Source organism: Hakea prostrata, chromosome 2, assembly GCF_041222555.1.
Source record: "Hakea prostrata isolate BN-2017 chromosome 2, UWA_Hpros_2, whole genome shotgun sequence".
Lineage (NCBI taxonomy): Eukaryota > Viridiplantae > Streptophyta > Magnoliopsida > Proteales > Proteaceae > Hakea > Hakea prostrata.
The window spans coordinates 45,948,409-45,974,436 of record NC_142601.1 but is presented as its reverse complement, the minus strand read 5'-3'; the positions used below and the strand labels follow the sequence as shown (position 1 = coordinate 45,974,436).

At 39.6% G+C, this 26,028-nt stretch overlaps 1 protein-coding gene across 3 annotated transcripts in view; it reads right to left on the bottom strand.

The window, feature by feature from the left end:
* The window catches only part of LOC149024484 (F-box protein At3g54460-like), a 40,764-nt gene that overhangs the window by 3,603 nt on the left and 11,133 nt on the right, over positions 1–26,028 (bottom strand). For all 3 annotated transcript variants that reach the window (XM_089144712.1, XM_089144713.1, XM_089144714.1), the window contains exons 2-8: positions 16,164–18,752; positions 15,864–16,077; positions 15,484–15,774; positions 15,334–15,393; positions 15,114–15,244; positions 14,775–14,889; positions 14,385–14,533 (exon numbers count right to left, since the gene is read on the bottom strand). In XM_089144712.1, the coding sequence (XP_089000838.1) occupies positions 14,387–14,533; positions 14,775–14,889; positions 15,114–15,244; positions 15,334–15,393; positions 15,484–15,774; positions 15,864–16,077; positions 16,164–18,752 (3,547 nt within the window). In that variant the 3' untranslated portion in view covers positions 14,385–14,386. The remainder of the gene's footprint in view (positions 1–14,384; positions 14,534–14,774; positions 14,890–15,113; positions 15,245–15,333; positions 15,394–15,483; positions 15,775–15,863; positions 16,078–16,163; positions 18,753–26,028) is intronic.

The window sequence follows — 26,028 nt, the reverse complement described above, 5'->3', positions numbered from 1 at the left end:
CCACGGTTTTTAGTTCCTCCCCATTGTTTAATTTTATTGTATGGATCCAATGGGAGGATCAAGGGTTTACGGAGAATCCAGGGTTTAATATGAAACCCATGGGAGAATTGATAGGGTTTTTGGAAACCCTTATGTTTTAGGTTCGGATCCGAATGGGAGGATCCTTGTGATTTTCCTTAATGAAGATTTGCATGAATTGATAATCCATGATGATAATTTTTTGTTTAAAATTTATTGTTGGATTTTTTTCATGTGTTTTTTGATGATTTTTTTATAGTGAAAAAACGTGTTTTACCGTTTTTTGAAAAAAATTCCGTTCATGAAAAAAAAAAAAAAAAAAACGCCGTTTTTTGGTCATTGTGGACCAGACGGACGGTCGTCCGTCTATTGTCAGTCAGATCACAGTGACCCAAACGGAATTTCCGTCTGGGAGACGGTCATCCGTCTGGTCACAGAATGCCAGACGGTCATCCGTCTGGGCATAAAAGGCAGACGGAATTCCGTTGGCCGACGGGAGGAGATGGATTTTTTTGGATATTGGTCTGTCCAGTTCAGAATGTGTTTCTAACTTACTGGACACCAATGGCCCGACAATCTGTGTGATGTTTGGGCATTAAGGGCCTAATGGGGCCTAGTGGGAGCTAATGAGGTAGAAGAGTTCTGTGTGAACCACCTCATAGCTTTTACATGATTGCATTTTTATTTTTATAAAACTATTTTTTATTATGGGTCTATCAATCATGTTTCCTTGCACGAATGAAACTAATGTATAAGTCTATGTGGGTTTGCATGAGAATTTGATTGAATGTTTGTTAGCATCTCTTTTGGTTTAAATGCTTACCCCATAGGTTGACTATGCTAGTGTGATTTGTTGTTGCTTGAGTTGTGTTTTATGCTAGAATAGTTGAACTCATCCTAATATGTAATGTCTCTAAAATAAATGGCTGCTACCAAGAGCATTGTTGCTAACTTCGCGAAAGGAGATAAACTGAATAAAAGGTATTATGACCTTTGGCACCTTGCAGTATCTCCTAAAAGAACAGAAAATGCTGGAAACCATTAACTAGACCATGTCCCCACTTAAGGAAGGTACCACTGCACAGTATTGCAGGAACCTTGAGCTTTACAATGCCTAAAAGAGGAAAGACTGGGTAGCTAGGATTAGAATCCTAAGCTCCATGAGGGATGACCTGATGCTTCGATTTGAGAAGCATAGGACTGCAAAGTCTTTGTGGGAGGCTGTGAAGTTCCAGTATGGAGGGACTTCCACCACAAGAGGCCGCCAGCTCGGACTCACCTTTGACGGTTATAAGATGCGCCGGGTCACACCATGAGGCAGCATATAACCATCATGTCTAACATGATTAGTGAGTTGAGTGCATGTGGGCGCCAGAAGACTGATGAGGAGCAAGTCTCTGCGTCATCAGGTCATTGCCTAAGTCTTGGGAGAAAATGAAGATCTTCTTGACTCATGTTGATGAGGTCAAGACATTTGATCAAGCTGCCAAGCACCTTGAGCTAGAGGAGGATCGGATGTTGGCCGATGTCCCTCACACTGAAGTAGTTGTTGTTGAAGCAAGCACTAGTAAGGGTGCAGGCTTCAAGCGCAAGAAGGAGAGAGCTCAACCTCAGTGGTCTAGGCAAAGTAACAGAGGTGGGAACAGAAACAAGAGTGGTATATGAGACATGGTTTTAGAGTTGTATTTGAAAACAATTCTTTGGTTTTGTATCTGGGTGATACAGTTTATGGTTATGGTTTTCTTCTGAATGGTTTCATTGTATTGGATACAATTGATTATTTAATTCTAGTAGTGCTTTTGTTTGCCAAGATACTGTGTGTATTGTTTCTAATTTGTGGCATGCTAGACTAAGACATATTGGCTTAGATAGGATGAACAAGTTGGCAAGAGAAGGTCTCTTAGGCCAAGGTTCACTATTTGATTTGCCAACCTATGAGTCATGTCTAGCAGGAAAAGCAACTAGAAAACCATTTAAAAGGGCTTTGAGAGCCTCTCTTCCTTTAGAACTTATCTATTCAGATGTGTGTGAACCCATGAATGTGCATACTAGAAAAGGACTGTCTTATTTCATCACATTCATAGATGACTATACATGGTATGGTCACATTTATCTAATTTCTCATAAGTCAGAAGCTCTGGAATGTTTTAAGAAATTCAAGAGCTTAGTTGAGAATCAGTTAGATAAAAGGATTAAAACTCTTAGAACGGATAAAGGTAGAGAGTATCTCTCCGATATGTTCAAAGGGTTATGTGATGAAAAGGGGATATCTAGACAACTTACTATTCCGGGGACTCCACAAAGAAAATGGGGTTGCTGAGAGGAGGAATAGAACCTTACTAGACATGGTGAGATCCATGATGGCGCAGGAAAATCTACCCATCTCTTATTGGGGAGATGCTTTGCTGACTGCGGCCTATATCCTCAACAGAGTTCCAACCAAATCGGTTCCTTCCACACCATATGAGTTGTGGACCGGAAGGAAGCCAGATTTGAGTTACTTGCGCGCATGGGGATGTGCAGCATATGTTCACTCTAATTCTCTCCCCAGAGGAAAAAAGTGTATCTTTGTGAGATATTCTGAACCCTCAAAGGGCCATGTCTTCATTGGACTAGATGAGAGTGAGAGGAGAACAGAACTTGAGTCTAGGGATGCAACATTCTTGGAGAATGTTTTTCCATCTCTTTCGGGGAGTTAACAAAGAATTGTCGGAATTCTTTGAGATACAAGATAGTGGTCTTGTCACTCCGGGGATTCAGATTCCGGATAATGAACCTGGTTTTCATCCAGAAGATCCTAGTGGGAGTGGGAGTGCAGATGTGATAGCTACCTTAGACGATGAGCAATCTGACATGCACTTGCGCCGTAGTGGGTGTGGGCTAGTTCCTCGTCGACGTTTCGACATAGAGGATGAAGCCTACATGGTAACTCCTGAAGAGATCGATTGTGAGATGACTTCAGTCGATGAGCATGAACCAAAAAGCATGCAGGAAGCTCTTGCGGGGTCAAGCTCAAAGGAATGGTTGAAAGCAATAAAGGAAGAGTTGGAGTCGATGAAAGTTAATCATGTCTGGGACTTGGTTGACTTGCCGCCAGGCCGAAAGGCAATTGGGAACAAGTGGGTTCTCAAGATCAAAAGAAAGGCGGATGGATCTATTGAGAGATTCAAGGCTCGTTTAGTGGCTAAGGGCTACACCCAATGAGAGGGCGTTGATTATGAGGAAACTTTTTCCCCTGTGGTTAAGTTGGCCTCAATTCGCCTCATACTACCTATTGTTGCTCAGTTGGACTTGGAGCTTTATCAAATGGATGTAAAAACTGCTTTTCTCAATGGAGAACTTGAGGAAGAGATCTATATGGATCAACCTCAAGGCTTTGAAGCAAATGGACTTGAGTGCAAAGTGTGCAAGCTTAAGAAGTCAACATATGGCTTAAAGCAAGCATCTAGACAGTGGAATGTGCGCTTCCACCAAGCTATGATGGAAAATGGTTTTTCCATGCTTGAGGAAGACCACTGTGTTTACACCAAGAGATCTGATAATAATTATGTCATTCTGACATTGTACGTAGATGACATACTTATGGCTAGCAATAGCAATGAGCTATTGGAAACCATTAAGAAATGGTTGTCCTCCGTATTTGATATGAAGGACATGGGTGAAGCAAGCTATGCGCTTAGTGTCAAGATTGTCAGAAATAGGCAAAAGAGATTACTGGGATTATCTCAAGAGACCTATATTGACAATGTCTTGACGAGATACCAGATGCACAACTGCAAACCAATTGATACTCCAATGGAGAAGGGTTTGCATTTGAGCCTTGATATGGGTCCTAAGACTCTAGAGGAGAAAACCAAGATGGAAAGTGTTCCATTTTCCAGTGCAGTGGGTAGCCTTATGTACGCTATGATGTGTACTAGGCCGGATATTTGTTATGCAGTGGGTTTGGTTAGTTGGTACCAATCAAACCCAGGCATAGAGCACACTGAAAGCGATCGGAGGATATTGAGATATCTCAGAGGAACGAGTAACTACATCTCTAGGCTGGAGACATCGATGAGCACAAATCAACCTCTGGATATGCTTTCTTGCTGAATGGCGGGGCCATTTCGTGGTGTAGCAAGAAGCAGGCTTGCATATCCCTCTCGACCATGGAAGCATAGTATTGGGCATGCTCAGTTTTGGTTCAAGAGGCTGTTTGGTTGAGGAGATTCCTTCAACATACTGGGATTGTGATGACATCCAAAGAGGCTGCCCTTGTCTATTGTGATAGTACGACAACTCTTAGCTATGTCAAGGACCCCAAGTATATGGGAAGACCAAACATATACAGTTGAGATATCACTTTGTTAGAGACATTACATTAAGGAAGAAAGTTGTACTTAAGCACATATCTACTAGTCAGATGGTGGCTGACCCTCTTACCAAACCTATAGCCAAGGATGTTTTTATTTCTCATGTAAAATCCTTGGGCTTACGTAGATTGTGACTTATTTTTGTACTGAGACTTTCTTATTATTGAGTAATATGAGTTCATTCCAGCATTTATTTGTATTCACTTTCTGTGTGATTGTGTTTCTTCTAGCATAAAACAAGATATGTCAATAGGCAAGAGAATGGCTCACTCACACGAGCATTCGGCTCTGGCGCCTTGGAGGCGAGCAGAGATGAGACGGATTGTGAATGACTTTGTGTAGGTCAATTCATAATCATGATGTCGCCTTGATTTGGAATCAAGATGAGTTTCTCTATTGTGAAGAGAATCGACATGAATGTTCCCACTATTCATGTTGCCTATAGGAGCAAGGTGCGAGTACTTTATGTGGCGCTAGGGTGGCGACAATAAAGAAACTCGGGTTAGGCGCAAGGGGTTGCGACTGGACTAAGACCTGTATGGTGTTGAGATGGACATACGTTCTATTGTATATAGAATGCTCCACCATAGCACGTATATCATACTATGTGTGCTTAGATGCGTTGTTAGGTGCTCCTTTTTCCCATTGAGGTCGAACCTACCTGTGCTCGAGAGCGATCATTGGAAATAAGAGGATGGATCCCTGCTCCTCTCATTGTGTGAGTCCTGGACCTTATGGTACCATTAGTGTTCTTAGTGACTTTCGACGACATCATGAAACGAAGGGTTGATGTGGCTACTTTGGGGTGTTACCTATGGTCATGATTGATTCGACCTAAAGGGGCACTACCGGGAAAGGAGTCAATCCTAAGTGTAGTGATGGTTTGGGGCCAAAGGAAAGGTTTGATTCAACCGCACCCTAAAAAGTGTTTGTTTGGCGCCAACCGTATGTGTTACGGTAGTGAACATTTTAAGGACAAGAAGGTGATCTCTCAGAGGGATCGAGATACCTTCAGTCTAGTGAGTTTGAATAAACCTAGGACATTGTGTTATACTAATGTTTATTTGATTTGTTTCTATGAGTGATGTGCCATTCTGGCCTTCTGGGAAGGTTTCTAGTTTGGGGCTCACGCGTGCAGGTATATCACCGGTCGCACAACCCATTTTTCCAAGTATGACTTGTGGATATTAGTGTACCGGGACACAGGTGGTCTATGTATCGGGATACATAGTGAAGAGATTAATATATATGTATATCTGGGATATACATGTGTGTCTGGGACACAAGAGGTCTATGTATCTGGGATACATAGCAGAGAGATTGAATATGTATATCTGGGATATACATGTGTGTCTGGGACACAAGAGGTCTATGTATCTGGGATACATAGCAGATAGATTGAATGTGTATATCTAGGATATACATGTGTGTCTGGGACACATTGAAAGATTATCACTTGCCCTTGTGCAAGTGGGAGCTGTTGGAATTTATTAATATAATTAATAAATTAGTTGCCCAAGGGCAAATCCTGAAACTCACAATTAGGGAGGTTACAGAATATTGGTTATATATTTGTAACCACCGCATTAGTGAGTACGAGTGTGATTGTATTACGTAAGTTTTCCAGAAATGGCGTCTCCCATCTCTCTCTCCCTTTCTCCAAGAAACGCAGGAAGGAGAAATCCTTTAGAGGTTTACTTCCTTTGCTTTAGATCACTATCCCATCCTTTCCACACGGCATTTGGGTTGTGGAAATTATTCCCTTTCCTTGTGATTGTGGAATCATCCCGGTAGAGATTTGGTGGTGGAACGAGAACGTGGATCCAGAATTACTTCCGCTGCGAATACTTCAAGTAAGGGAAAGCGAATCCAGGTAAGGAATCTTTTCCCCATCAATTAATTGAATTGAACTATTTTTGAAGTATTACCAACACAAAGAAAATATGTCCTAGATCTATTATCAGAAGTAGGAATGTTGGGGTGTAAAGCAATTGATACCCCTATTGAAGCTGGAGCTAAACTTAAAGAAAAAGAGGGAGCACCAGTGGACAAAGGAAGATACTAAAGGCTGGTAGGGAAGCTTATTTACTTGTCCCACACCAGGCCAAACATCACTTAAGTTGTAAGGATAGTGAACCAATTTATGCATGATCCATATTTAGCTCATATGAAGGCTGTTACCAGAATACTACAATATTTGAAGGGAACTCCTAGAAAAAGAATACTTTTGTCACCCACTAATAATCTAAAAGTATAAGCATACATTGATGCAGACTGGGCTGGATCTCCAAACAGGAAGTCAATTTCAAGTTACTGTACCTTTGTTGGAGGTAATCTAGTTACTTAGAGAAGTAAAAACAGAATGTGGTAGCTTTATCTAGTACCAAAGCTGAATATAGAGCTATGGTTCATGGAGTTTGTGAGCTACTATGGTTGAAAGGCTTGCTGCAAGATATTGGGGTCCAAATTCCAAACCCTTTGATGTTATATTGTGACAACAAGGCTGCTATTAGTATTGCTAATAATCCGGTGCAACATGATCGAACTAATCACATTGAAATTGACAGGTTTTTTGTCAAAGGAAAGTTGGAAAGAGGGCTTATCTGAATGCCTTTTGTAAGATCTGGAGACCAAGTAGAAGATGTTTTCACTAAGGGTTTGAAAGAAAGAGATTTCCTTCCTATTGTAGGCAAGTTGGGCATGACTAATATTTATGCCTCAACTTGAGGGGGAGTGTTGGATTCTACTAGGAGTTCAATTAGAGTTTGTATAGGAGTTAAATTAGAGTTTGTATTCATGTAAAATTCTATTCCTTGTAATAGTGTACTTTCCACATAATTATAAATAGAGGGCTTGAGATCATTGATCCATAAGCCATTCTATCAAAATAGTGTTTCTCAACAAAAAGTCATTGCCTTTAGGAGGCGTCCAAACCAGCATCTAAGAGACTATTTTAGCCTATAAATTGACCTCTTCAACCGACAAACTTTCCCTGTAGTATTGTCATCGGGGAAACCATGTGGAATTTCCATATAGACTTCTTCTGTTAACTCCCCATGTAAGAAAGCATTCTTTACGTCTAGTTGGTGCAAGTTCTAGTCTTTGTTCACAGCTACAGACAACAAAACTCTGACAATGTTTAGTTTCGCAACAGGGGCAAAGGTCTCCTGATAATCAATCCTATAGGTCTGGGTAAACCCCTTTGCAACTAGTCTAGCTTTCAACTTGTTGACTGATCCATCTATATTTTGTTTAACCACAAATACCCATTTGCAGCCCACTGGTTATTTTCCTAGAGGAAGTGTAACCAGCTCCCAAGTGTCATTTTTCTTCATTGCCTAGATTTCCTCTACTATAGTTGCCTTCCATCTCTTATCAACATAGGCTTCCTGCCAACTTTTAGGAACAGATACAGATGACAGAGAGGATATAAAAGCATGGTAAGAGTTAAACAAAGAGTTATAAGAAACATATTTAGCTATGGGATGTTGAGTACAAGATCTGACCCCTTTTCTAACAGCAATAGGAAGATTAAAAGAAGATACCTTAAGGGGAATAGTAGAATCTGATTCTGGAGCAGGAGACTGAAGTGGTAACGTGTCACCTTTCTCCACCTGCTTTAGTCGGTTGTAATTCTTCCTCTAACAAGTTTGCACTTCCTTATTCTGGTCAATCTGGTTTTGAAAGACCCCAACAGTGTGTCTCACAGGAGTGGTCTCCCTCTGGCTAGGTTCTTCACATGGTTCAGAAAATGAAGGGGGAGGATTAGAGTCCTCAGTTATAATGGCCGAAGTCTCCCCCTGATCAGGAAACTCTTAAGTTGTGTTGGTGTTTGATAGGAAGATCTAGAGTCGGAAAGAACACCTCTCCTCTAGGACTCTCCCCCTGGAGAGGTGTATAGTAAGGGCAAGACTCATAAAAAATTACATCCATAGATACAATGGTTTTCCTGGAAGGAGGATGATAACATTTATACCCTTTCTGAGTAGCAGAATACCCCAATATGCAACGTAGGCCGCGTGGAGCCAGCTTACTCGGGTGGGCTGTAATTTGGGCATAACACACGCATCCAAAAACCTTTGGGGGGATAACAATAGAAGAGACTCCCTGATGAATCTCATTAGGACATTTAAAACCAAGTATCCTAGTAGGCATCCTATTCATAAAGTAAGAAGCAACGAGTACAGCATCACTCCAGTATTGGTTAGGTGCATTCATAGCAATCATAATGGAATGAGCTATCTCTAAAAGATGTCGATTCTTCCTTTCAGCAACCCCATTTTGGGCATCCGTATCAACACAACTGGTCTGGTGTATTATGCCAAAGTTAGAGAGATATCTCTGAAATTCACCATCAATATACTATGTGCCATTGTCACCGTGGAGGATCTTCATAGTGGCATTGAACTGAGTTTTAATCATATTATAAAAATCATGAAAACATCAGAAAACCTCATTTTTTTTGTTTTAAAAGATAAATTCATGTAGAACAAGAGTGACAATAAAAAAAGTGACAAAGTACCTGTGGCAAATAATAGACACACGTCGGCAGGGATCCCACACATCAGTATAAATTAGCATAAAATGAATAGTTTTACTATTATGAAGAGAAGGCAAATAAGTAGAACGATTCTGCTCCGCAAAAATGCAGGCTTCACAAAAAAAATCATCCTTATTACAAGAAGAAACTAAATCAGGAAATATTTTCTCAAGAGTTCCTAGAGGCGGGTGACCTAGCCTACGGTGCCACTAATGAAGGTCTGATATTACCGAATGGACCTGATTAGAAGATGTAGTCAAAGCAAAAGTAGATCCTTCAATCGGCTCGAGCAAATAAAGTCCATTGTCTAGTTTTCCACGTCCAATCTCCTTCCCCGTGACCATATCCTAGAAGACACAATAAGATGGGAAAAATGTCACTGTACAATTCAAGTCATGTGTAAGACTACTGATAGAGAGCAAGTTAGTAGAGAAAGAGGGAACATTTAAAACTTTAGACAAAGAAAGTGATGGAGAATGTTGAATGGTCCATTTTCCAACAATGAAAGAATAGGAGCCATCAACAATTCGAACTTTATCTTTTCCAGATTTTGGAGAATATTGTAAGAAAGAGGAGGATAAACCTATCATATGATCTACGGCTCCTGTATCAATGATCCAAGGAGTAGAAATTGAAGAAACTTGAAAGCCTGTAAAAGTTTACCTGAAGTAGCAAGGTAGGAGTTGGTATAGGTAGTAGAGGAAGCAGTGGTTGAGGCTGCACCGACAATAGAAGACTGCAGAATATGTTGCAAAGTAGCGAACTCCTCCTATGAAAAACCAATGTCTGCATAGGGTGTGATGGATACTATCTCAGAAAGATTAGCCTTTGGTTTTCCCTTTCTTTGTGCTCGTTTTTGCTCAAAATCAGCAGGCTTCCCATGCAATTTCCAACAATTTGCCTTGGCATGATATAGTTTGTGACAGTGCTCACACTTGACAATCTCCTTAACCGGATCAGATTTAGTGCGAACAAATTGTAAGGCTGATCTCTCCATAATAGGAGTATGAAGCATGGCTAATCGACGACTTTCCTCACACTGAACAAGAGCATAAGACTGTTCTAGCGTAGGAAAGGGAGAACGACTTAAGACTTGCACTCTGATCTCATCGTACTCTATATTCAAACCTGCTAAGAAGTCATATACCCAAATCTTATCAATGTGTTTCCTATAAGTAGTCACATCATCTGAGTTAGTGGGATGATAATCCCCATAATGATGCAACTCCTGCCAAAGAGATCGCAACGCGGCATAATATTAGGCCACAATCAGTTCCTTTTAGGTAGTCTCATGAAGCTTCTTTCGTAGCTCATAAACCTGTGCATCATTCCCCAACTGTCCATATGTTTCAGTAGTAGTCTTCCAGATTTGGGCTGTAGTATCAAGTAATAGATATCCACAAATAATATTTGGAATCATGGAATTCAAAATAAATGACATAATAAAAGAGTCATTCGAGATCCATTTATCATGTGAAACGCCTGTGGTAGTAGGTTTGATAGTGGTGCCCGTAATGTGTCCAACAAGTCCTCTTCCGGCAATAGTTAGGTAAGCATATCGGGACCAAATCAAATAATTTGTCCCATCAAAGCTTACCGAAAGAGGGTGAAGAGTGGGGTAATGTTCGCAGCCAGTGAGAGCAGGAGTACCATCAATAGTTGTCATGTTGACAAAATTATCTGCAGTTCTTCAGGTCTTCAACCTTTCGAAGTAATAGATATGTCATAGAATGCAATAGCCGAACAACCCAAAAACAATTAAGCAATGATAACACGTGAAAAGTATCTCCTTAGGTTACCTCCAATTAGTATATTGTTGAACCACAGTACACCAAGAAAGTTTATAGGATAGACTGGAGGGACACAATCGATCCACTTAAATACCAGACTCCTTAGACAAAATTTTCCTAGACATGCACTTAATCACTCAATATACATTTCCAGGATACCCGAAAAGAAAACTAAACGTGAATAATGATTTTTTTTAAAGAAAATGACAAATACATCCCTAACAAATCTGAATTTACAATTAAGTACATGAAATTATGCAAATTTACACATAAGTCCTTGAAATTGTGTACATTTGCAAATAAGTCCCTGAAAACTAAAAAAAATTCAATTAGGCCCCTGAGACTATGTGTATTTACACATAAGCCCCTGAAATTTATAAAATTTTTAAATAAGCCCCTGACAATATGCAGAATTACCAAAATATCCCTAAAAAGAATTTAATTTTACAAAACGAAACCCCTTTAACTTACGATGTTTGTTCCATGGAGAAGGGAGGAGGAGAAAGACCTGGTTTGATTCAAGCAGAGTAGCTTCTCTTCTACTTTCCTCTATTTTTCTGGTTTGATTCAAAGCAGCAGCAGCAGCAGCAGCAGCTTCTCTTCTATATATTTTTTTTCTGTCACCGTTCTTCTCGAATTTAGGTAGTAGATGCAGCAAGCAGCAATAGTTGCAGATGTTGTTTGTTTTCTTCTCTTCTTCTTTCCTTTATTCTTGGCTTTCTTGAACCCACTGTAGTGTAGCGGAATTGAAGAACAGAGAAAAATAACTGAACTGCCAGAAAAAAAAAAAAAAGGAGCCGATGGGTTGCGTTGGGTTTGCGAAAAATTAGAAGCGAGAGAGAGATTTTTGATTTGTTCTCTTTTTTCTTGTCCCTAATCGAACTTAAGCTCTGATACCATGTTGGTAGAATGGCTTATGGATGATCTCAAGCCCTTTATTTATAATTAAGTGGAAAGTACACTATTACAAGGAATAGAATTTTACATGAATACAAACTCTAATTTAACTCCTATACAAACTCTAATTGAACTCCTAGTAGAATCCAACAGTTTATCATTTAAGATACGAATTGCGGTTGTTATTTATTCACGGTCCTGTAACACATACACAGAAATTTCAGATGCTGCAAGCAATTTTACAGTTTCAGAGCATAGCTGACACGGTTTAAAGGCATCCCAAGGTGGATTAAGAATAAGGTCATACCAGCTATGCAACAATGTGTTGCCTAGGAGACCAACGGAATACTGGACGAGGCGTTGCCTTGACAACTATGCTCCGGAGCGAGGTACTGTTCTAGTATCGTTGTTGGGGACTCATGAATGAATTTGGATTGCCTTCCTCGAGATAGGCTTCCATGTACCCATTGATGAGTGAATTTGAAGTGCCGACCTTGAGATAGGCTTTTGTGTAAACATTGAAGTTACACTTTGACAGACTTTTACATAGCCGTTGAGTTGCATTTTTATGGTTTTTTTTGAAGATAATGTGCAGACTTTGGAAGTGTGACTTTATGGACTTTTACGTAGCCGTTGGAGGCTGCACTTTGTTGTCTTCTCAGGGAAGAGCTTTTGGTGTTGATGTGTTGCTGATTGGATGTGTCTGCATTGCTATTTTTGATGGATTTATGAAATTGATTGAGTACTTCTGTCAACTTGCTAGCAACCATGACTACTACATGAGTTCAAGAATCAAGACCAGTGCTGCCTTTCATATTTGTTCTTGCTTTTCCAAGCTGGAGCTTTCTTCAGATATGCATTTACTCCAGCTAGCAGATGTAACACGATAGGGATAGTCCCCATCTTGTGGTTTCCTCATTGCATTTGGTCTTCCATTATCAGTAAAGTAAGCTTTCTATAACTTGAGGCTTAATTAGGTAGGAGTTATGTTCCTTTTGCTTAATATAATGGATGTATTAGCTGGCATGGCAGAACTCACATTCTATCGCACAGCCCATTGTTCTTCCTTCTCCTTCAGATTCTCTTTTTTCTTCTCCGTTCTCTTTACCTGTTACTGTTTATATATTCTTGGATAGTTTACAAGTGTTGATTCCGATCTTAACATCATCACAAGCCCTACCTTCTCAAAAGTTTCTGCATACGTGGAACTATGCCATCTGAACCATCATCAATTTGTAGACATCCAATAACAGCTTATAACAGACTTTAAACCAGAGTTGCAGTTCAATACCTCCAATGACTAAAACATAAGATTCCGTTGATCCTTGAGAGAATCAACACAGAAAATACCAAGTGTCAATTTCCTTTCTGTCAAGAAATTCCTCCTCAAAACTTATTTTAAAAAATAGTTTCTTACTGCACCAATTACATGAATAGAGTACAATAATTTTCTTTACATAGTAATCTGTTTTGCCAATTACTGTGGAAGTTTGCGTTTTGTAATATTTCAGGAATGGAGTATGATTCAAATAAAGAAATTAGGGCTTTCCAAACCCTAGCCCGATCGAGTTAGTATTTAGATATTGGATCAACAAGGAGCCCTGCCAGCGGGAAGCGGTTAGGGAAGAGATCTTTCATTTTTTTATTTATTTTTTTTTTTTTTTTGGGGGGGGGGGGGGAGGGGAAGAAAAAAAGAAGACAAGAAAAAGGCCACCTCTGTTCCAACCATAGAACAAAATTTGGTCGAAACTTGCAAAATTTCAGAACTTCCCCATTTTGGGAACCTTGAAACGAAAAACTAGGGGACTGAAAAAAATCCCAAGTTTCGATCGAAGCTGTCAAAATTTCGTCGAAACCTCAAAACCTAGTTCAACCTAGCTGGACTGGCTGGTTTAGGAGAAAAAAAATTCCCAAATTTCATGGGGAACATGGAAAATTTCATGGAAACCTGAAAATTTTCATGGAAACTTGGGAAATTTCGTGGAAACCTGAGACTTTTTCCTGCAAGTTTCATAACTTCCACAAATTTTCAATTTTTTTGTTTCTTTCACGTTTCCCTAAATACCCCCTCCATCAGGACTTCCCTATCCAAATTGCGTATTCCCTCAAACTGGTTATTTTAGGCATGTTGATGACCAAACTTATAAAGTTGGCAATTGTCGATTACCTTGACAACTATGGCATAAAATGTCATGGGATGTCTATGTTTGTTGGTTGGAGGAGAGGATGTTATAGGTATAGTACTACTCATCTCACAGGATGGATCTACCGAGGCACTCCTCTCGGCACTGAGTTGTACTTTTCTTTTATTGTCAGTTACCTTGTATTTGATGTTTTGAAGTTATAAATTATATATTGAATCTTATGTACTTAAGTTTATAGTGTACCTCTCGGACAACTCTACATTGATGTTATGTACATTGAATGACATATCTACATTGGCTTTTTTTAGCAAAATGCATGTGCCACTGTTTTCTTTATACTCTAATTAGCTTAAATGTAGAGTCTCACCTTAAAATACTCTCTAAAACCTGTTGAAACTTGCACGAAAAAGTCCTAAGTTTCCTCAAAATTTCCCAGTTTCGCACCTAGGTTTCCCATTTTGACCCGCTCAAAACTTGAGTTTACCTCGAATTTTTTTCTATGGTTCCAACTAAAAAATGATTATTATATATATTGCAAACCTCTAACACATGCTAAAAGCAGTAATAAGCAGAGCAAATTTAAAAGGATAAATAAACTTTTTACTAGGACTGGAAATAAAATAAATTTGAAAGGCAGTACCTTCATGACATGGTAGTAGTCCTTACAAAGCCAAGGTGAGCCAAATAATTGCTCTCAGCAAAATCATGCAATGTGCGATGTGCCCGTGCCCCATCATGGTCATTTCTCCCAAAGTCTTCACCTAAGGTTCTTCTACTCTCCTCAGCATCCTAAAAAGAATGAAAAACAGAAACTAGTTAATGAAGGCATCGAAAAAAGAACAGCAAGAAGTCAAATGCTCCATGACCCCAACTCCATTAAAAAAAAAATCCTTCTAAAAGGCAGTCATTCTCATTACTTGAATATATGTATGCTCAATTACAAGTCATGTGCAATCTTAGTTAGAAAACCCGTAGATTCTCCAATATATGTATGTTACATAGGTCAGGAATTTCAGATTGATAGAAATACCTGTAAGACGTTCAACATTTGCTCTTCTATTGTACCACGCATGGCCAAGGTTTCGACATGAATAGGACGAGTTGCACCCATTCGATGAGCACGACTAATCACTTGTTCCTCCATACTGATTACAGAGAAATTACACAAGTTGGTCAACAGATAGTCGTTAAGTAGCTGTTAGTGTAATAAACGAATGATGCTTCCAGCAGTTCATATTAGAAACATGTGCAACAGCATCTTGTACGAAATATACATAGCATTGCTGCACGAGCACTTCATCGAAGCTCTTAAAAACATTGAAGGGTAAATGAATAAGGTCCAGAGCTGTGGAACAACACGAAGCATTACCTTCTGTCCCAGATAGGTTCCATTAAAAATACATGTGTAACAAAGCTTAAATCAAGACCCAGTGCTGCACTTCCATCCATCACTAAAGCCATGCAATTTGCATCCTCCTGGAAGATTGCTAACGATTTCATCTGAACAAAGTCAAGTAAATCAAACCCTAACGCATCTGTAGAGATAAAAAAATTAACTGGAAAATGAAAAGAGAGTAAACGATCAATACCTTGTTGGTGGAATGCATTGGACTATACATTCCAACATATTTGATGCCAGCAACTGTTAACTGGGAAAGGAGAATCATGATTTAAGCCTTGGGGTCATTAAAAGTTGAAAAGAATCATAATGGCAGGCATTTCTTAGGAGAAACTGCTACCTGCTGTTCAATGACATGTATATGCTCAAGAAACTGTGAAAATATTATCACTTTTTGTAGAATTTTGTCACAAAACTTCACATCTGGTGGGCTGCAGGGCTCCTTGTGTAGTAACTCATTCTGATTTGTTTTGTGAGAAGGAGAAAGATGATCACGAGAGGGCTTAACAACCTCATTGTCACCCAAAGAGCAGCTCACCTTTGCATTAGCCTCCTTCAAATCTTTTAACTTTTTCACAAGATGAGCAACTTTGCTGCTTGATGTTGCATGCCAATCAGTAGCCCACTCATCCTGTATAAGATTACAATTTACAACAGATGGTAAATGAAGTTAAGATATAAATATAAAACAAGTAAAATAACATACTCCAGGTAACATGCCTGTTTATATGAAGGCTGTAATTCAATAAGATCTTTAGGTACAGGCCATTTCGGGTTTGGATTTTCTGGGCGGGATAGTATTTCAGGAGGCTGCATCTCATAGTAATTCCCACACCCAACAAAAGTACACCTCTTACTGTCCAGAGAAACACAATCAAGGCACAAAAGATGCCTACATGGAGTGATGACAGGTAAACGGCACCATTCTTTGCACCTAAAGATACAGAAAAACAATTTTTATGCCTCTAGGCAAACTGCTTACAAGGTAGACTATGCAAAATTAAAAATGCTAAGTGTTACCTGAAACAGTTACCACCATTCAGGAGATAATGTCTTATTAAAACATACTCTTCTGATGTAGGACCTAGACCTTGTTCAACCAAAACATCCATTGTCTCCTGAATATCCTCTCCAGCATTTGTTACTTTAATATGTCCAGCCACACAGCATGATAGCCTAACATTTCTAATGGTAGTGCTTCGGAACTTCCACTGTTTTGGGTTCAGAAGGTTCTCAACATGTGAAGGATCATTCCAGTCAGCCATCAAAATGTTGCGCCGAACAGTAACAACTAATTCATTGTAACATCTTGCATGTTCTTCAGTAAAATCAAGAAAAGTTACTTTTCTGATGCATGGAGGTATAGATTGCAAATCTATCTTTCTAGAACTGATCATGCATCTATGAAGTAGCTGCACCAGATGTAACCAGCCTTCCACCATCTCTGCTTCAAATGGCCTAAGAATGCCCATCTCCCATGACTTCTGATTCTGCCCATATGCTTCCTCATGAAGGAACTTAAGCATGGGCTGAAGATGAGAAACTTGACTGTTGGGAGTGTTTGGAGTTGGTGTTCCAGTTAGCAACCACCGATTGGAAGCTGTCAATGAAATGGCCATTTGCAATTTGTTTGTTAAGCTAAGACTTGAACCAAGAGTGTGTCCTTCATCCAATATTATTCTAAGCCAATGCACCTGCATCAATGCACTCTTTTCACGCAGGACCCATTCTATGCTTAAACGATTAAATGTGGTTATTACAACATCATATTCCCATGCCAAGTTATGTGCACAGGGCTTTTGATCAGTCCAGACATAAAGACGCAGCTGCCCAGGTTTGATATGCTTATGAATCTGAGTTTTCCAGTGATCAACTAAATTTGCAGGGACAACAACTAGTGTTGCTCTTGACAAGTATAGCCTTACTAAGTCTAAAGGCTTTGTGAGAGCAATTTGTAATGCAACAGAATCAAAAGCCAAATTGTCAAGTTGGTGTGGGTAATATAATCTGTTGGTACCTTTTTCAGCTCTTACAATGAGACCAAATGCCTTAAAAATTTTACGGTATCCATCTGCACCTCCTTTGTAAGTGATGCAAGGATCTAAAACTGGACCTGTCAAACCAACTGTTTCCATTTCAAAAAGTTTGTTCTCGGAAAGTTTAGACAACCAAGTTAAAGCCTTCATTACTGTAGAATTTATTGATGTATAGTGCTCCTTAAGCACACTCATGAAAAATGCCACATTCTGCTCCTTCCCACCCCGGGTTCTTTTCCTGTGGAACCCTGGTAAGTATGTTATGGGCTTGCTATAGTCCCAACATTCCTCAGGACTGGCACAAGTTTGGTGGAAAGAGTCAGAATTCATGCTACAAAACCAAGATTTAGTAGTATTTGGCACGTCAGTGTCAGAAAGCTTCCGCCACTTGTGACAAGAATCACATCGAACCCAAGTCTCATCATATTCACAATGATCAATACCAGCGGCACGAGGCTTCTTGCAAACACTGGGTAATCTCAATGGGACACTATCTTGCTTGTTCTGAAATAAATGTGTTGGGGTATCTGCACCATGTTTTCTTTTATTTGCATTTTTTCTGACCCTGCTTTCTTTTGCAAGTCCTGAAGTCCTAGTGCATCGAAAGACACATGTTGCCAGAGAAGAAAATGCTGCTGTGGAGGATGTAGTTCTTACTTTGCTAGGACAGGAATCAGCAGTGTTCAAAGAAAGCTCATCCGAAACTACTGATCTTGCTCTCTTTGACAAGGAGGGTGCTGAGCCTTGAATCTGAGTCACACCTGGAGACATTGGTCTCCTTTGCCCATTTTGACTCGTGAACCCTTTCCATGGCAATATCAAATTTCCAGCAGAAATATTAAGAGAGCTCAGTTCATAATAGCCACAAATTTGCTCAGGATTATGCTTGCACCATGTTACTTCAGCTCCTCCTGGGGGGTCTGCCAATGTTCCTTGAGTCTTCAGAATAAGAGAGAGTGCAGTTATGGTCTTACCTAAGCCTGGTTCATCACAAAACATACCACCACGGAAGTCTCTGATGATGGGAGGGGTTCCAGATACTATCTCACCAGAAACAGCATTTACATAAAAGTGGAACCCATCTTCAGTTGAGAAATCTATATATAGAGGATGTCCCAAGACCCCAGCATTGCGCTCTCGCTGTAACATCCATTCGACTGCAGCCTGCTGATGAGGGAAAAGCTTAAGCTTCAAGCATGGCATGATTGATAATGCCAAGGATCTTAGATGGCGACAGGTGGCTGCAACTCTGACTAGATCCATGGGGCCAAGCAGAATCAGAATACCACTGAGTACATCGTCAGAAACCTCAAAAATGCCTGAACAAAGAGAATCATCCTCAGGTTTGATTCTGGTAGAGTTTTTTCCTTCCCTTGAAACACCAGGTAAACTCTTGAAAATTTCATGGAGTTCAAACAGCTTCTTCTTTGAAGCTCTACTTACAATCTGGTGCAGTTTACATCCAAGAACATGACAATCTGAGTCACTCCAAATGCCCTCATCATCTCTCTGACTACATATAAAATAGTTTTTGTCACCACTGAGCACCAAGTTCCTCTTCTCCCAGTCACAGCTGCATATAAATGTTTCTGAATATATTAGCAAGTCAGAAAAAACAATATAATTTTCCAACTGGAAGTATAGGAAGGTACACCTACAGTATAAATACCTAAAATAGTGCCAATAATCATACACAAGGAATGTATACAAAGTATTATTCCAAGGGAAGCTTTAGAAATCCAACAAAAGCAGGTGGATTCTTTTGATTTTTTAAAGTGAATCTACTATGTTAAGGTGAATTGCCCTGTTCTGTTGTGAGTAAACGTTTACATAATATTTTTCTGGAGCAATATTTTTACTCTAAGTCACAGACTCTATGCAAAGAAAACTTGGTTAAAAGTTGCACCAGAATATACATGATGCTTTAGAGAGAATTGTTATTTTGAGAAAGAATAAGGTGAGGAATGGGGGAGAGGAGAGGATGGAAGCCACGATTTTGTTGTGGAGTCTCATGAATCTTGTGAGAACTCCTCAAAGTAACTTTTCTATAGATAGGCTAATTTACAAGTCTATTCTATATAGGAAAGCATAAACCTATTTCAATTGGTATAAAACTCTTAATTCCTACAACCCTTTCCTATCGAGAGTTAGCGCAAAGTACTAACTCTCGATGGATCAATCCCTTCCTAAATTGCCCTTTTCTAACACTCCCCCTCAAGCTGGAGCATATATATTACTCATGCCCAGCTTGTTACAAATATAGGTAACCCTTGTATTCCCTAGAGCTTTGGTGAACAAATCTGCAAGTTGTTCTCCAGTCCTCACATGCTTGGGGGATATTATGCCTTGCAGTAACTTCTCACGAACAAAGTGGCAATCTACTTCAATATGCTTGGTACGTTCATGAAAGACTGGATTTGATGCTATACGAACCGCAGCTTGATTATCACACCATAACTTCATTGGTGTGTCATCAATAATTCCTAATTCCCGGAGTAATTGTTTTATCCATACCATCTCGCATGTTACCCGTGCCATGCACGATACTCGATTTTGCGCTTGATCTTGCTACCACGCTTTGTTTCTTACTCTTCCATGATACAAGATTTCCTCCAATGAATGTGCAGAGCTCTGTAGTCGATCTTCTATCAATAGGTGATCCAGCCCAATCGCATCGAGAATCCTTCTACATTTTTATGTCCATGATTAGTGTAAAGAAGCCCGTGTCCTGGTGCTTTCTTAAGATACCTCGGAATTCGTATAACCGCATCCCGGTGATGTTCGTGGGGGCATAAAAATTGGCTCACAACACCGACAGAAAGGCAATGTCGTCTAGTCACGGTCGATAATTCAGCTTCCCAACAAGCCTTCCAGACTTCTCTGGATCATCAAGAAGGGTTCCATCTTCTCGGCATTAACTTTAAGTTACATTCCATGGGAGTGTCTATAGGTTTTGATCCCAACATTCCTGTTTCGTAAAGTAAATCCAGGACATACTTCCGTTGAGATAAGAAGATGCCCTTTGTTGATTGGGCAACTTCAACTCCTAGAAAATACTTTAACTTGCCCAAGTCTTTGGTCTGAAATTTCTCTTGTAAGTAGGTCTTTAACCTATCAATTCCTGAAGTGTCATCTCCCGTAATGACAATATCATCAACATAAACTATAAGAAAGATCTTGCCCGCATCGTAGTTTTTAAAGAATACGAGTGATCACTTTCACAACGAGTCATCCCAAATTCTATTACAACAGTAGTAAGCGTCCAAACCATGCTCGAGGTGACTGCTTGAGACCATATAATGATTTGCGGAGGCGACAAACCTTATTCTTCTCCCCCGAGCAACAAACCCGGGTGGTTGCTCCATATACACTTCTTCATGTAGATCTCCATGAAGGAAGGCATTCTTCACATCCAATCGAAACAAGGGCCACTTGTATGTAGCGGCAAGAGAGATTAAAATACTGATGGAAGTAAGCTTGGCAACAAGGTAAAAGTATCAACATAATCTATGCCATAAACTTGAGCATAGCCCTTGGCAACGAGACGAGCTTTCGGGTAGCTAACGAACCATCGGATTAACTTTCACGGTGAATATCCACCTACAACCAATAGCTGTCTTTCCGAGGGTAAAGGCACAAGATCCCAAGTTTGATTGTCTTCTAAGGCTTGTAATTCTTCGTTCATTGCACCGACCCACTCAGATTAGACAAGGCTTCAAGAACATTCTTAGGAATAGGATAATTCTTGATAGTAGATAAAGCAGAGAGAACCTGGTGATAAATTAGAATATGAAATAAAGTTGGAGATGGGATACTGAACACAAGAACGAGTACCCTTCCGAAGAGCAATGGGAATATCAAGGTCAGATTTGGCAGAACGTCCGCAGGATCAGCGACGAAGTCGGCACGAGGTAGAGACCGTAGGTGCGGGGGGGAGTTGGTGGTTTTGGCCGCGCATGTACACTTTGGTGATGTCGCAGGTGGAGGGGAAGGAACTGTACCTCGTGGAGACACACTTTGAAAAATACATAGATCATCATTTAGGTCGGTTAAACTATGAGATTCAAGGGAAAAGAAGTTGACTCAAAAATGACACATCTGCAGAATAAAATATCTTCGTAAGTCGAAGAATAACAACGATATCCCTTTTGAGTGCGAGAGTACCCCACAAAATACACTTAAGTGCACGTGGATCAAGTTTAGAGATCCCCGGGCGATGATTACGAATGTAACACACACAACCAAATACGCGAGGAGGTAAAGTAAATAAGGGAGATGAAGGAAATAAGAGAGAATGAGGAATGCCACCTTTTAAGACAGATGAAGGCATCCCGTTAATAAGATAACAAGCAGTTGAAACTACATCAGCCCAAAAGGATTTAGGAACCTTCATCTCAAATAAGAGAGAACGGGTGACCTCCAATAAGTGTCTATTTTTCCTTTCGCAACCCCATTTTGTTGAGGAGTATCAACACAGAAGATTGGTGAAGAATCCCATTAGAGCCATAAATTTACAAAACGGATCGAGAAATATTCTTTGGCATTATCACTACGAAAAGTCGAATAGGAACACCAAATTGAGTACGAATTTCAATAACAAAATTGCAAAATATGTCAAATAATTCTGAACGATTTTTCATTAAATAAAGCCAAGTGACTCTTGAAAAATCATCCACAAATGTAACAAAGTATCTCAGAACCGAAGTAGAACTAACAGGACAGGGTCCCCACACATCGAATGAACTAGAGAGAAAGGGTGGTCTGATCTGGTGTTTATACGAGGAGGAAAACTCACACGATGAAGTTTTCCAAATTGACAAGACTCACAATCCAACTTTGAAAGAGAATGAAAACTTTTATCTACCAATTTTAGGGTTTCCAGAGAGGGATGCCCCAACCGACAATGTATTGATGGGGGATGGAAATACTAGAACAAGCAGTAGAGGATATCTCCTCGAATAGATACAACCCCCCAGACATACGGCCTCTACCAAGTATCTTCTTCGTCGTAAGATCCTGAAATAAACAATATCCAGGAAAGAATTTCACCAAACAATTATTAGTGGAAGTAAATTTTTGAACAGATAATAGGTTAAATGGCAAATTAGGTACGTATAGAACTGAGGGTAGGGTAATGGATGGAGTGAGTTGAATTGTACCCACTCCTTTAACATTGATATAAGAACCATCAGCAAAGTGTAACCAAAGAGGATGATGGAACAAAAGAGGAAAATATACCTCGTAGCCCCGGTCATATGATCGAAGCTCCGAATCAATGATCCATGGGTGAGATGTGGTTGAAAGGCAACTAGTAGCATTACCTGTCTGAACAAGGGTGGCAGCGGCTGATTGTGGTTGAGTGGCCTGAAACTGAGTGAAACGAATATAATCTTCCTCAGTCATCTTTACAGTCTTACCCTCAGGATGAACTTTAGTAGTTGTAGGCGCTGATTCAGAAGTGATAATTGCATTCGCCATGTGTGGGGGCTTCCCATGAAGCTTCCAACAGTATCGTTGAATATGTCCTGGACGACCACAATGATGACAAGTCTTAACTTGTCCCTGGATCGCAGAGAGTTGTGTGAACCTGGATATTTTCCAAGATTATTTCCTCGAGTTCGTCCTATATTTTGTCCACCAAGGACCCGTCCTCCAGAGGTGCCTCGAGAAACTGTTGCCAAAGCTGAATTTTCCAGAGTTATTGGTACTCTCCTCGCAACACGAAGAACTCTTGAAAATGTGTCGGCTAACGTGGGTACATGATCACTACCAAGAATCTGTGCTCTAACTGCCTCAAACTCCTTTCCAAGACCTCCCCAGAAACCCATAACAGCTAATTGCTCTCTTTGATTTTGCATAGTTTTGACATCAGAGGAGATAGGTAGAATAGAGTTTAGTTCTTCATACATTCTTTTAAAATCTGCAAAATATTGGGTAATATCTCTACCTTTTCTATCTACTCGATAAAATTCCTAGGACAATTCGTAGATTCTAGCTAGATTATTCTGACCAGAATACAACACATTCAAATACTCCCATAATTCCTTCACAGTTTGTAAGTGAGTCACCAAATCTATAATGTTATCTGCCAAGGAATTAAACATCTGCCCAAGTATTCGTGCATCAACAATTGCCCAAGCATCATCATCTATGGGTACAGTCTTAGTCAAATGATCTATCTGTCCCCATCCAGTAAGAACAATTTTAACTATAGCCCTCCATTGGTGGAAATTTGATCCACCCTCCAATTTCTTCTCAGTTAACCGATGAGAGGATGAAGAAATAATTTCAATCATAGTATTTTTATTTGAAGTTTCTCCCATATCAAACAATTTTAAAATCAAATCCCGAAATCAAATCGATCAAATCGAAACCGAATCGACGAACGAATTATTCCCAGTTAATCCCAGATTCGGATTAATCTCATAAACATAAATAAACCAATTTAAAATCAAACCAAACCAGAAAACTTGAATCAACTTAAAATCAAACCAAACCGAAAACTTATCTCAGTCTTTCAACTCGATCGAAGTCTCCTTAAACCACCGAAACTCAAGTCCAAACAAGAAACCAGATCGCAAGTCTTTCAACACGATCGGATCACTCTTGAAGTCTCCTTAAAACCACCAAAACTCAAGACCAAACAGGAAAACAGATCGCAGCTTTCTTTCTGAAGTCTCAGTCTCAACCTGATCGATCTCTCTCACTCTTTAACAATCGATCGCAGCTTTCTTTCTCGAGTCGGTCTCAAATCTCAACATAATCAATGCTTTTTCTCCTAAGAGCGGAACCGCTAACCAGCGACAATTGCTTCTTATCGATTGCTTCTTCTCCTATGGCGGAACCGCGACCACACCAGAACGATTGCTTCTTCTCCTAAGAAGCGAACCGAAAGGAACCAGCTATCGATTGCTTCTTCTCCGTACAATTTCTTTCCTTCCTATAGAATCGAAAGGAATAAGAAGACCTACGCTCCGATACCATGTTATTTTGAGAAAGAATAAGGTGAGGAATGGGGGAGAGGAGAGGATGGAAGCCACGATTTTGTTGTGGAGTCTCACGAATCTTGTGAGAACTCCTCAAAGTAACTTTTCTATATATAGGCTAATTTACAAGTCTATTCTATATAGGAAAGCATAAACCTATTTCAATTGGTATAAAACTCTTAATTCCTACAACCCTTTCCTATCTAGAGTTAGCGCAAAGTACTAACTCTCGATGGATCAATCCCTTCCTAAATTGCCCTTTTCTAACAAGAATAAAACCAGAAGAAAAATAAATTAAAAAAGAATGCTATGATGGAAACATATTTGTTTAATAAGTACCTTTTTGAACTGTTACTTTTGATAGAACCTGTACTTGTTCGTGTGCATAAAAGCTTCCTCGTCGTAGAAAAAGAGAAACTCATTTTACCCCACCTATAGCTTCAGCCAGATAGCTCTGTAATGCGAATGGTGCTGTCAAAGTCTGAAACTTCCAGATTTAAGCTCGTCGGCATTTGATTATTTTTCAATTCGATAATCAATATCCGTCTGGCTGAGGAAAAGAAACAAGTTGCTTTGTGTTGAGAAATGCGTAGAATCCAAGGATGCTGCCTTGGTGTGCAAGCCTTGGCAGCAGCCTTCTTTCACTCTACTTTCTATTTTGGTGCTTGTTCCATTTCCGTGATTGTTTCTATTTTGGTGATAGTTTCTATTTTCAAAACTTTCTATTTTGGACAGATTTTAGGGACCAGAAAATTAGTAAGTTTTGTCTTAAGCTATAATTTTTTATTTCTTTTTTGAAAGGACAATTACTTGTCTCTCAAGTTGTATTAGATCTCTTTGAAAACTATAAATACAAGCTTCCTGCGATTCTAAGCTCTTTAGCTAGAATCGCAGGCCTTCCCTACTAATTCTTCACCCTCTTCTCTTTCTTCTTCTCTCTTTTCTCTCTTCAAGTTCAGATACTGTTTTGATTGTTTAAAGCTTGTTTTCTAACCTGGCATCAGAGCTGTTCTTTTCTCAAGTTCTTTTTTTCTCAATTTTCCTTTGTGTGCAGCCACCTAATGCTGTATCTAATTCATGTGAACTGATCTTTTCTACTTACTACCTTACTTTTACAAGTTCTAGAACTTGGATTAAATCCTGGTTTTTACCTATCTTCATTAGCCTTTATTTCTGCACTTTGAAGATCCCTTTTTTTCCCCCTATTTGCTCGTGAATTCTGCAGAATTTTTGTTGCTAATTCTACTTTAACTTCTGAAAACTGATTCGAGTGATATCTACCTCAGTTTTTTAATGTTTTCAATTACAAGTGACTCAACCATGAGTATGGCTGAATCTAAAGGATCTCAAGGAGATCATGTGAACGTTCAAATTACGTCCATCAAACTCAAAGGTAGTTCTAATTATTTGCTTTGGTCACAAGCAGTTCAGGTTTACATGCTCGCAAAAGGTAAGCTTAACCGCCTGCTGAGACTGACATATCCTATTTTAGTTGGATCCAAGATTATGCAATCATCAAAATTTGGATGTGGAATAGCATGGAACTTGATATTGCAGCCAATGTTATGTTTCATTAGACTGCAAAGGGAATATGAGATGACTTGCAAGAAACCCATTCCCAAGCTAAAAATATGACTCAGATTTTTAGTATTTCTAAAAAGCTATTTCAATTTCAGCAAGCTGACAAGTCTCTGCAGGATTATCAATTTATCACAACTATTTTTAAGGCATGATGGAGGAGTTGAATGTTTTATAACCTCTCACCATAGATACAGAGAAGCTTAAGGCACAACAGAATGAATTTTTTGTATCCAAGTTTCTTGCAAGATTGAATCCTAAACTGAAATCTGTCAAAGGACATTC